Consider the following 12,105-nt stretch of genomic DNA (forward strand, 5'->3'; position numbering starts at 1 on the left):
TCCCCATCCTCCCTCATTTCGGATTCCAAGATACTTCAGATCTGCCAGGGGTTGAACCTGAGGTACTCTCCTTGAATTGGCTCAAGGGTGATTTGGTTCGCTCTTCTGGTCTTACCATCATACCCCAGTCTCTTTCTTCCCCTGTTAGCATCGGTCCCCTCTTTCCTGCTCAGGGGTGGGGGAAGGGGAAGTGGACTCAACAGGAGATGTATTATGGAGGAGGAGGAGATTGCCAGCCAACCTTTCTGTAGGAAAATCTACACCCAGAAGGGCAGAGATGTTTCTTTTTCTTCCCCTTATGGGCCTTTCTGGCCCTGACCTATAATGGGATCTGTTCTATTGCCCCTCATTTGCCCATTGGGTTGCCACACCCTTAATTTCTTGAGTGATTATTTCCCTCGCTCATTGTGAGCTGTACAAAGAGCCCTCCAGGCTCCACTGAACACCATGCTCCTGCAAGGCACAAAATAAACCACCTGATGGGTTGGCTCTGATGAGCTTTCTCCCAGCCTTCTTGCTGCCGCCACCACTCCTTCTTCATGCTCCATGAGAGACAGCCTCTGAAGGCTAGCTGTGGTGATTCGGTGCCTGAACCCCCAGTTGGTGGGATGCTGGGGGCAGCATCAGTAGTGGCCAGAGAACACTAGCCTCCCCCAACTTGGAGCTGTGCCACAGGTGGACTTTGTGCCTAGAGCTGAAAAGCTCAATCTCAGTAGTGATCAAAGGTAGGCGTGATCATGCATTAGGTGCTTCCCAAGGCCAGGAGAGGCAGATAGAACATTCTGCCTTCCCTTCTCATCAGGAGACTGGAGGGACACAGTCACTGACCATGCATGGCCTTCCTCTTACCACAGAGGGGGCCCTCATGAAGAAAAAGAGCATCTCTGTGAACCCAGTCCTTGTGCCTACCTAGGTCATGTTGGGTGGGTGAGTGAAACTGGGAGCTAAACAAAATATTTTCTCCTCTCCAACTTTTAAAACAACAACAGTGGGCTCTATGGACCTCCTGCAGAACCATACTGCACTACCACTAGGCTGGACTGGTCTGGGAGGACAGGCGCTCCTGCATGGTACCTGGATTTATCACCTTGAATGGACCCTGCCTGCTGTTCAGGGGGAAGGACTATCTTGAAGGTCTGGAACACCCTCTGGGAGCCACAGGAGAACACGCGTTCCCAGATTCAGGCTGAAACATGCCAAAAATCTGCACAACTGTTTTGACCAGAGCCCACAAGGAGATAAAGTGACTGCAATACAACCTGAAAGTTTTATCCATAAAAATGCCATCCAAATCACTCTGAGTCCTATCAATTGTAGTAACATATGGCATAAATGGCTAAAAGATTCCCTCTTTGGTCATTATGTACCTTTGGTTGCAGATGTCCCCCACCACTTTATCTCTGTATCTCTTTACTGAGCTTTAGGTATGGAAGCACACAAAAATTCAAAACACACACCACTTATGTTACTCTCATGCCATGCATTGTCACAGACACTTGGCTAGCAGAGTTCAACTCCTGACTTTGCTTGTACCCACATCCTAAGGAAATTGTAGCACAAAGTCTGTTTAGTTCCTTATGTATGCGATTCCCATGATCAGCATGTTTTTTGGAACAAACTCCTGCAGGGTGCCAAAAAAAAGTAAGTTACATAACCCATTTTAAAATTATGCTTCATGCCCCAATTAAGACAAGACATTCTAGGCAAAAGCACATCAAGGTGACTATGACAATCTTTAAAGAAATTAATTGTTTATAGTTATGACACCGCATCACAATGTTGAAGATATGCTGTATGTAAATAACAAACAGCAACAGAAAATTCAGAAACAGGTCGATGTAAGTAGATTTGCTAATTGCATTTGCAACATAATGCCCATGTTCTATGCAACTTTGATCTCTTGACCACACGACTGTAAGAGCCAAACATGCTACTGGTTGGAGTATCCTATAATCACAAACAGTGCATTCCTATACACGTCCACTTGGAAGTTAGTCCCATTACTGCCAGGTAAGTGGATATGGAATTGCACCCATAATCTTTTTAAGCGTAGTCATCCTTCTGTGTAAGCTAGGAAAGTTGGGTAAAATACTTTTAGTAAGCAGCAGTGATACATAAACACAGAAAAGTTCACTTTCAGTCAATACCATTTTATTCCTGAGGTTCAAATCATTAGGTCTGGGAAATAAATAAGATACAAATATTTTAAAATCTCAGGGCAGAATCTAATCATTGTAGCCCCACCAATTCTGTTCCACAAGCATGACCAACAACTTGTACAGTGGAGACTGAACGCTTCCAGGAGCAACCAGAAACAAGTGGAAACACTTTTTCTAGAACAGGGCAGGTCAGCAGAACTCACACAAGGGAGCTCCATTGACCAATCCCAGTCCAGAAACAAGTGTTCCCGTTTGTTCAGGGTTTCCTATAGGAAGCATTAAATCTCACACAAGTGGTTGATCCCAATTGCACAATGGAATTGGTGGGCAGGGCCATTTGCGCAATTGCCCCATTGGATACTGCCCCAGATTTCCACCGATAGACTACAAAACACACAAAACCAACCACCATCATCGTAAATACTCCTCGTCCTCTATTACTACCACCAATAATATGGTGAAACTGCAACTAATGGCATACCCCACTCCCAAGTTCCAGTCCAGCCCTTCTTAATAGCCTTTTGTTGTTAGCAAAGACAGATAATAAAGTCAAGTAGTCACTTCTACATAACAGGAAGAAAGTGTAGCATTATTGTATTTATTGAATAATGTTGCTGCATTAGTAAAATCTCAAGATTGCACATTTAATATCTTACAAGAAATGGGTAAAAAGAGAACAGACTGTCCTTTTCTTTTTCTTTCTTTATTGTTGCTAACAGTGGCATGGGTAAGAAGTTTCTAGACGAGATCTGAGTGGTTTAAAACACAGATCTCATCATTCTCATTCTTGATTAACCAGCCTTAAGTTGCCTGAATAAACATTAGAAGGCAAAGTCCTTCAACTTCATTGCAACAGGAAATTCCTTGCAGTTCTTCCTTCAAAAGAGAAATAAGTGTTGTATGCCATTATACATGGACTTCACCAGATGGTCGACACCGAAATCAGATTGACTACATCCTTTGTAGCCAAAGGTGGCAGACATCTATGCAGTTGGTAAAAACAAGACCTGGAGCTGACTGTAGTTCAGATCACGAACTTCTTATTGCACAATTTAGAATCAGACTACTAAAGAGAATAGGGAAGACCCACAGATCAGTTAGATATGAGCTCACTAATATTCCTAATGAATATGCAGTGGAGGTGAAGAATAGATTTAAGGGACTAGATTTAGTAGATAGGGTCCCGGAAGAACTATGGACAGAAGTTCGCAACATTGTTCAGGAGGCGGCAACAAAAAACATCCCAAAGAAAAAGAAAACCAAGAAGGCAAGATGGCTGTCTGCTGAGACACTGGAAGCAGCCCAAGAAAGAAGGAAAGCAAAAGGCAACAGTGATAGGGGGAGATATGCCCAATTAAATGCAGAATTCCAGAGGTTAGCCAGAAGAGATAAGGAATTATTTTTAAACAAGCAATGCGCGGATAGGAAGGATAAGAGACCTCTTCCAGAAAATTAGAAACATTGGAGGTAAATTCCAGGCAAAAATGGGTATGATCAAAAACAAAGATGGCAAGGCCCTAACAGAAGCAGAAGAGATCAAGAAAAAGGGGATAGATTTGACAGGGTGGTCAGTGAGTTAGACCCAGACATCCTGAAAAGTGAGGTTGAATGGGCCTTAAGAAGCATTGCTAATAACAAGGCAGCAGGAGACGACGGTATCCCAGCTGAACCGTTTAAAATCTTGCAAGATGCTGCTGTCAGGGTGATGCATGCCATATGCCAGCAAATTTGGAAAACACAAGAATGGCCAACAGATTGGAAAAGATCAACTTATATCCCCATACCAAAAAAGGGAAGCACCAAAGAATGTTCAAACTATCGAACAGTGGCACTTATTTCACATGCCAGTAAGGTAATGCTCAAGATCTTGCAAGGTAGACTCCAGCAATTCATGGAATGAGAATTGCCAGATGTACAAGCTGGGTTTAGAAAAGGCAGAGGAACTAGAGACCAAATTGCCAATATCCGCTGGATAATGGAGAAAGCCAGGGAGTTTCAGAAAAAACATCTATTACTGTTTTATTGACTATTCTCAAGCCTTTGGCTGTGTTGATCATAACAAATTGTGGCAAGTTCTTGATGGTATGGGGTTATCAAGTCATCTCGTCTGCCTCCTGAGGAATCTGTATAACGACCAAGTAGCAACGGTAAGAATAGACCATGGAACAACGGACTGGTTTAAGATTGGGAAAGGAGTATGGCAGGGTTGTATACTCTCACCCTACCTATTCAACCTGTACACAGAACACATCATGCGACGTGCTGGGCTTGATGAAGCCAAGGCTGGAGTTAAAATCACTGGAAGAAACATTAACAATCTCCGATATGCAGATGATACCACTTTGATGTCTGAAAGCGAGGAGGAGCTGAGGAACCTCATGACGAAGGTGAAAGAAGAAAGTGCAAAAGCTGAGTTGCACTTAAACCTAAAAAACCCCAAGATTATGGCAACCAGCTTGATTGATAACTGGCAAATAGAGGGAGAAAACGTGGAGGCAGTGACAGACTTTGTATTTCTAGGTGCAAAGATTACTGCAGACGCTGACTGCAGCCAGGAAATCAGAAGACATTTACTTCTTGGGAGGAGAGCAATGACAAATCTTGATAAAATAGTTAAGAGCAGAGACATCACACTGACAACAAAGGTCCACATAGTTAAAAGCAGTGGTAGTCCCCGTAGTAACCTATGGCTGCGAGAGCTGGACCATAAGGAAGGCTGAGCAAAGGAAGATAGATGCTTTTAAATTGTGGGGTTGGAGGAAAATTCGGAGAGTGCCTTGGACTGCAAGAAGATCAAACCAGTCCATACTCCAGGAAATAAAGCCAGACTGCTCACTTGAGGGAATGATATTAAAGGCAAAACTGAAGTACTTTGGCCACATCATGAGAAGACAGGATACCCTGGAGAAGATGGTGATGCTAGGGAAAGTGGAAGGCAAAAGGAAGAGGGGCCAACCAAGGGCAAGATGGATGGATGATATTCTGGAGGTGACGGACTCGACCTTGGGGGAGCTGGGGGTGGCGATGGCTGACAGGAAGCTCTGGCGTGGGATGGTCCATGAAGTCATGAAGAGTCAGAAGCCACTGAACAAATAAACAATAAAAACAACAATGCCATTATCACAAACAAAAACCTTTCACTCCTCCATGCAGGCAAACTACAAGGTCCAAATAGATCATGCTAGGCTACCATACGACCTCACACTAAGGAGTGTTGCACATTTCTTCATGTAGTAACAAGTCAAATATTTCACCCAAGGCATAACTATACAATGGAGTCCATTGTTATAAGGTATGGTGATGGCCACCAGGTTAGATGGCTTTAAAACAGAATTAGTCAAATTCATGAAGCAGATATTGTTTGGAGGCAGTACACTGAATACCAGAGCCTAGGGACATGTAACAAAGGATAGCTTTCATATCCTGTTTGTGAACTACATATTAGATGGGCTCTTGGTTTGATCCAGCAAAGCAGCATTTACATTCACAATTGTTACTTGTTTCTTGATTGAGATCCAAATACCTTCTCTTAATGTTTATTGCTTGGATATTGCATTTTCTCATTGTATTTTCTAGGAAAATATGTGTTTTTCTTTTCTCCAGCACATTTAATCTTTAAGCACATGCAATAGCAATTGATGCGTTAGATTTTAATACATCAATTGCTATTGCATATGCTTAATAGAATGTGCTCATGCAAGTGACATGCAAGTGTCACGGATAGTACCTGCAACATCAAAGTTAGAAATGAGAACTACTTCCCCAGCCCACATGAACACTCCACTTAGTGGTATTTAAAAGATAGATTAATTGCTTTTCTAGAATTCTCTAGAGATACGGAGATCTTCCCTACTGCACAAAATAAAAAATAAAGCACAAAAGCGCTTGAATAGCCTTTAACACATACTTACAAAACCACTCTTCCTCCATCAATGCCTCACCATTTAATGAACCTTTCTTTTTGAAATATTTGCAGTCCCTTCTCCAGTGCTAGCCTGCAGGTTTAACCTGTTTTTCCTAAATAAATGAACAGCTGTACAGCTACCCCACAGCAAGCCTAAAATCCTTCTCTTCTTTGCCTTCCCTATCACATTGGGCCAGTTCTCACATCATGACAAACCACAAGTTAATTAAACCTAGAACAGACCATAGGTTATGCAATGACTGATTAACCCTTGCACCACCCCCGCCACCCGGATTCACATGACACAAGCCACGGCAACCACTGGGTGAGGCTTACATATGCAAAATGGCAGCTGGTATGCACTGTGGAAGCCCTGAGGGTTAATTAACCCACGATGGCTTTCTGTGATGTATGAACTCTGTCATTGTCTGCAGGTTTTGTACTGGAGTTTTGCAAGACACTCTTCAAAGCTAAATGCATAAAGGACACACATCCACTTATCACTTGGATCATTTATTTTATTATACTTCAGTCCCAACAGAAAAACTCAGTCAATATACATATAACGTTTAGTTATGTGAATATTTTCTCTAAAGTTTTCCTTTTTTAGCCAAAACAGGTGCAGAGTGAAAAGCAGTTTGGAAGGGGAAATTTGGATAAATTAAAGCAGCTCACAGGGAGAGAGGTAAGTGCACAAACTTCCGATCCAGACTGCATTCTTCACTTGTAAATAAAATGACTGAGCTCCTGCTGTAGTTTGACCCTCAAAGCGGCTTACAGGACTTCTAAAGCAAATATATAGTACTGCATTCATGTATAGTTCTTCCAAACCCCAACCTGCAGTGCTCCTGCTTACGAAGATTTTGCTTGAAATTTCTGCTTTTTGTCAGACATACACCATCATAAAAGGACGCAAAATGTTAAATCCAAGTATTTTGACAGGAAGACAAAATTGCTTCTGAGCAACATTCCTTCTGAAATACAGAATTAAATCCCAATAGAACACTACATTTTCTAAAGCACTAGTAATTTTAGCACACCTAGGAACCATTTAATATAGGCTGCCTACTCGGAGGAATAGCAACGTGCTTTACTACCCCGTTAATCTTCTATCAGGTGATTGCTCACAAGATTTCTTTAAGCCCTCAGTACTTAGGAAGCACTCAGAAACTAGGACACAAACTTCAATGAACCCAAAGTAATATGAATTACTTAATAAGAAACCTCAATGGGATTTATATTCCAAATAAGTTAACATATGTTGCATCTTAAAAGGGACATTCCATGCCTTTTACAGAACATGGAGATCAACATTCAGTTGGACTTGCCTCAGAGGAAGTCTATAAGGCAGAAGGCTTCAGAAAGAAAGAAGAAATGCCATGCATTCTCGTGACCAGTCAATATGCTAATCAGCAAATTGGACTTTGAAAAGAGCAAATTGTTTCAGGACTTATTAACCTATAGTTTGGCCAAAAAAGCAGGGGCATCCTGTTGTTTCTAAACCTATAAGTTGACATGTACTATTGGAAGTTATAATAAAGGTGATACAATCTTAGACTTTTCACCCATAAGACAGTTTTGATGAGCTGAGGAGAAAGCTTTTTTATATCATTACATTTTATTTGTTTTCAAAGCAGAATGATCTCTGGTTTGCTAGGAAGCTAGTCTCAAACACAAAAGTAACAAAACACTGGTATTTATCTCAAGTCATTTGGACCTCAGGCAAATATTTTAGAGGTTTAATAACCACAAATATAAAGATGCTGGCAGCACCAATCCCTGATCATTGCAACAAACATTTGGATCTCACCGAAGAATCTTCTGACCAAACACTATAAAACCAGCAATTTACCTTAAATGAATCCAACCCTCCTGTGCTTGCATAAATCACTTTACTATTCATATTTTGGGGTTATTATAGAACCCAATTTAATTAATTAATTTAATTAACATTATTTAATTAAACATTACTAGACATTAGCATTTTATTAATGTTTTATATTGTTTTGTATTAATGTTTTTAGCAATTATTATGTATTTTAATGTATATCATGTATTTAATGTTCTTGTAAACCACTTAGGAAGCAATCCTATACCTGGGTGTAGGATAGTTTGGTTTCCTGGCTCCGACCTCAGAGCCAGGAAACCATGCTCCCCTCCCCCTTGTAGCCAGCAAGGAGAGAACTGTGCCAGCTACCTCTCCATGCTCGGAAAATGAAGCAAGGAGACAAGGGAAAGGGAGCGTTCCTGGGGGTGGGGAGGGAGGAGACTGGGGCGGCTGTAATATATCCTTTGGCCTCCCCAGCCTCCTTCCCTCCGCCGCCGAGGCACTGCCACTAGATGGGCAAAATTGCCTGTCTAGCAGACATGCAGGGCAGCTGAAATGCAAAGGTGGAGATTACCTTCTCTCTACTCCTACCCTGCATTGGATACTTGGCAGCTCCCAAGTTTGGAGGCTGCCAGCAATCCACACAGGATTGTGCCCTTAGAGATATTCTTAAATATGGTCAGCAGTATATAAATGTATTTAAAAATAAATTATAATTCAATTGAGATATATTTGATAATGATTACATTTTAATGTAAACATATGAAATTTTATTAGGTATTGTTGATAGTATAGTGGTACAACTATTTAAGGATGGCATCTGGGGTCTATAAACCCCCTGATGCTGCTTACTATGAGGGGATGCCTAGCAGAACCTTGATAACCTATCCATTCTATGGACTTGTAACTTTACAAAACAATCAACCCTTCAATTTTAGGAGAAAACATAGTATGAAGTAGCACAGGGTAGTGGGGAAAGTTTCTTATCAAGGGAGGTGGGGAGGAGAGTCATTTATGACCACAAAAGCATTATGGGATTAAACCTGTTGAGAAAGCCAAGAGAATTATTCTTGCACTTTGGAAACCTTTCCATATAGTCAGCTTAACAAACCAACAAGCTGTTGCTCATTTATTGCAGCAGATCCACACATCCAAGGTAATGCTGTGCTGTGGGTTTATCCTGTTTTCCTTAGTGCTCAGGCCATAATGAATTGCCTCTGGCAAAATGAGAATTTGGTTTATCCTCCCCTCTACTACCAAAATTTGCAGTGCTGTGTGAAATTGGTTTGTAAATGTGTCACAGACACTGACTGGATAGTGTCTATTACATTGTTGATCATAAGGAAAACAGGTTTTGCTTTTGCCACGCACATGACATTTTCTGATTTTTTTGAACTGTGAAAACAAATTATTAGACTGTCGGAGGAACAACACTCTCCACTATACCCTTCAAGAGAAAAAGAAACTAAAAGAAGAGGCTATCCATCTCCTTGTAATAATGCCCACTACAAACCTTTGCTTTTAAAATCATTATAGGATGTGCATTCCACCTTTCTAGCACCAAAAGAGCACATCAACGGATATCCATTAAATACTGACAGAATCTCACACTATAGCCACTGGATAGGGGCTAGGATGTATACATTTCATTTATTATTCATTTATTCATTATATTGATAAAGAGTACCAGAGTTTTTAAAATCATCCGGATAAGGAACTATATATTCAATCCATTTATCACCCTTGAATGCCTTCTGCATGTTTAACCAATAAAACGAAAACATACTAGGCTAGTTTAATTTCTTGGGATTGTTTTGTCCCCCAACCCCACCACCACTTCCCTCAAACCTTACATAATGGTACAAATCGAATTTGCATATAGAGAATCAAAAGCAAAGGTGTCTGGAAGCACCCTGTTTCAGGGACAGTATGCCCAACTCACCTTTATCATTTCTGCTACATAGCTTTCAGGTCCTGTATATTCTGTGGAATCCTTTACTTTGACTAAGACAATGAAGAATAAGTAGTGCCACATATTGTGTTCCTCTTTAATATGCTCTTCAAATGTGACCGTCTTGTTATCAAACTTGTCTCTTTCCAGACCTAAGGGGGAAAATGCAGCCCAATCATCATGTTTAGGCTTTTAAAGTGGAAGAGCATCACCTCCAACTTCACAATGAGGAAAACACATTGAAGATGACAGCTATTGAGAAATTACTGAAATGGGTTATTTTCCCCACCTTTATTTTGGGGATTTATTGCATTTGTATAGGGCATCTGCTCCCTTCAGTCAAAGTCTATCAAGAGCTTCCATTTGCATGGCTCTGTCATTTGTCCACATGGGCGAGGAGGACAGTCTTGCAAAAGTGGGCTGCATGGTTTACCTTTCATCACTGACACGTAAGTGCTTGTGCGCTTCTGATTGTATCCTACTGTGCAAAGCCAGGAGCATGAGAAATTAAAGTAAAATAGATATCGAAGATACTACTATCTTAGATACTACAGTCCCAGTCATTAACATTAGTTGCACGGTCTCAATTCAATCAATGGGCACTAAAATGAGTTGTTAACAATGTGTCTCATTGGTTTTAATGAGATTTGAACACAAGCAAGGATGTGTACATACATGCAAACAATAATGAGCTGCTCTGTTGTTTTCTCTCAGCTCCATTTCTGCGGTAAGCAGAAAGAGCAGGTTTCCCCTGAACTCAGTTGAAGGGAGAAATATGTACATCTGATCAAAACGCAGTGAGTGTGCCTATACAGCAGACTCACTGCTAAAATTCTGTGTGACTAGACACACACAAACTGTAGCTGGATTAGAACCACTGGCTTTCAGCAATATTTCAAAACAGAGAATAAAAAAATGTTTCCGACAGTATCCAGACAGCAGCAGTGCAAGATCTTCCTATGCTGTGGCACAGGTCGTCTGCAGAGTCACCATGCCCACAATACCTTGCTCTGAGGAAAGCTGCTTTCCTGCCAGCAAGAAAGTGACTGGCAGGGCTCTCCGAAGTGTCCAGATCACCCAATGCCTCACTCTGAGGAATCCTTCCTCAACAAGCAGTGCATCCATAATACAGATTTAAACACCTGTGAACCAGGAACGGGCAGCCTCCCTACCAAATTCATGTATCTTACATGAAATAGACCAGTTATTCAGATTCACCCATAAATATAAACCATTTTTTCTTGTTAAGGATTTCATTTTTCTTTCTTTGTAAAAAAAGGAAGTACTAAGAAGCTTTCTGCTGATTATACAACAGAGGTTAGACATAAGAACCATCATCATCAGGTGATGGAGAAGGAATGTTGCTTCCACTAACAAAGCCATACATCATTATTGTTTCTTATATTCCTGTATTTGACTGGTACAGTACAGCTGCTAGTTTTATACTTACCACAAATAAAGCATGTTGTTTTTAAAATTTCTTCTTTCTTCTGTTTCTCACTTCTGAGATCAGCAAAGGTATCAATAATAACACCAAAAATCAGATTGAGGACAATAATGATCACCATGAAGAAGAAGAGAAGGTCGTAGATCACTCTTGCAGCAAAAAGAGGTTCCTAAAATACAAACGATTAACAAATCTGGAATATAGAAGGCCATGGTGGAAGGAATAGTGCGTGATGTGAAGGAAAAGAGGAATGATATTAAGAAGGACATAACTTGAGAACTAAAATAATGTGGCCACTGAATACATAGATGTGTGTGTGGTGGGGGGGTTGGCCTTTATTGGGGAGGGTGGTCCGCTTACATACTAATAACTACAGCTCTAGCACGTCAATAGTGTAGAAATGTTATTACAGTAGTTCTGCTACTGCAAGTATTAACTGTCATGGTTCACAGGAAACTCTTTGCATGACCTAACGGAGCTCATAAGTCACAGGTAGCAAAAGGAATAGACTTGCGGGGAAGTGCTTGCACAGGTAAAGTCTGGTTGCTTACCTGTAAGTTAACTGGGGTTCTTCGAGTGGTCATCTGTGCATTCACACATTTGGGCTCTGTGCCTGCGCGGAGCCTTGATTTGGGAAACTTCTAAAGCTGAGGCATTTTAGGTGGGAACCCCCCCTCACTGTCCCACTGTGCGTGGTCCAATGGGTTCCTGCCTAATCCCTCAGTTCTAAAGAGACCGCCCATTGTGGCTCTCTTCAAACTGAGTGAACCTCAGTACCAACATCCATATCGATATTATCACTGAAGCGGGGAATGG

At 41.2% G+C, this 12,105-nt stretch overlaps 1 protein-coding gene and 1 long non-coding RNA gene across 14 annotated transcripts in view; one reads left to right on the plus strand and one right to left on the minus strand.

Moving 5' to 3' along the window:
- Positions 1–11,321, plus strand: part of LOC146354984 (uncharacterized) — a 74,497-nt gene extending 63,176 nt beyond the window's left edge. Inside the window, exons 3-4 of the long non-coding RNA XR_014788559.1 lie at positions 6,674–6,748; positions 9,993–11,321. This is a non-coding gene — a long non-coding RNA (uncharacterized LOC146354984). The remainder of the gene's footprint in view (positions 1–6,673; positions 6,749–9,992) is intronic.
- The window catches only part of ITPR1 (inositol 1,4,5-trisphosphate receptor type 1), a 377,196-nt gene that overhangs the window by 30,253 nt on the left and 334,838 nt on the right, over positions 1–12,105 (minus strand). For all 13 annotated transcript variants that reach the window (XR_014788558.1, XM_084840316.1, XM_084840314.1 and 10 more), the window contains 2 exons: positions 11,293–11,458; positions 9,834–9,994 (listed from right to left, as the gene is read on the minus strand). Coding sequence is in view for 12 of the 13 variants with exons in the window: in XM_084840316.1 (XP_084696442.1) it covers positions 9,834–9,994; positions 11,293–11,458 (327 nt within the window). In the remaining variant the exon portion in view is untranslated. The remainder of the gene's footprint in view (positions 1–9,833; positions 9,995–11,292; positions 11,459–12,105) is intronic.

This window comes from Heloderma suspectum, chromosome 2 (genome assembly GCF_057233095.1).
Source record: "Heloderma suspectum isolate Gila_16-S chromosome 2, 16-S_ref, whole genome shotgun sequence".
Lineage (NCBI taxonomy): Eukaryota > Metazoa > Chordata > Lepidosauria > Squamata > Helodermatidae > Heloderma > Heloderma suspectum.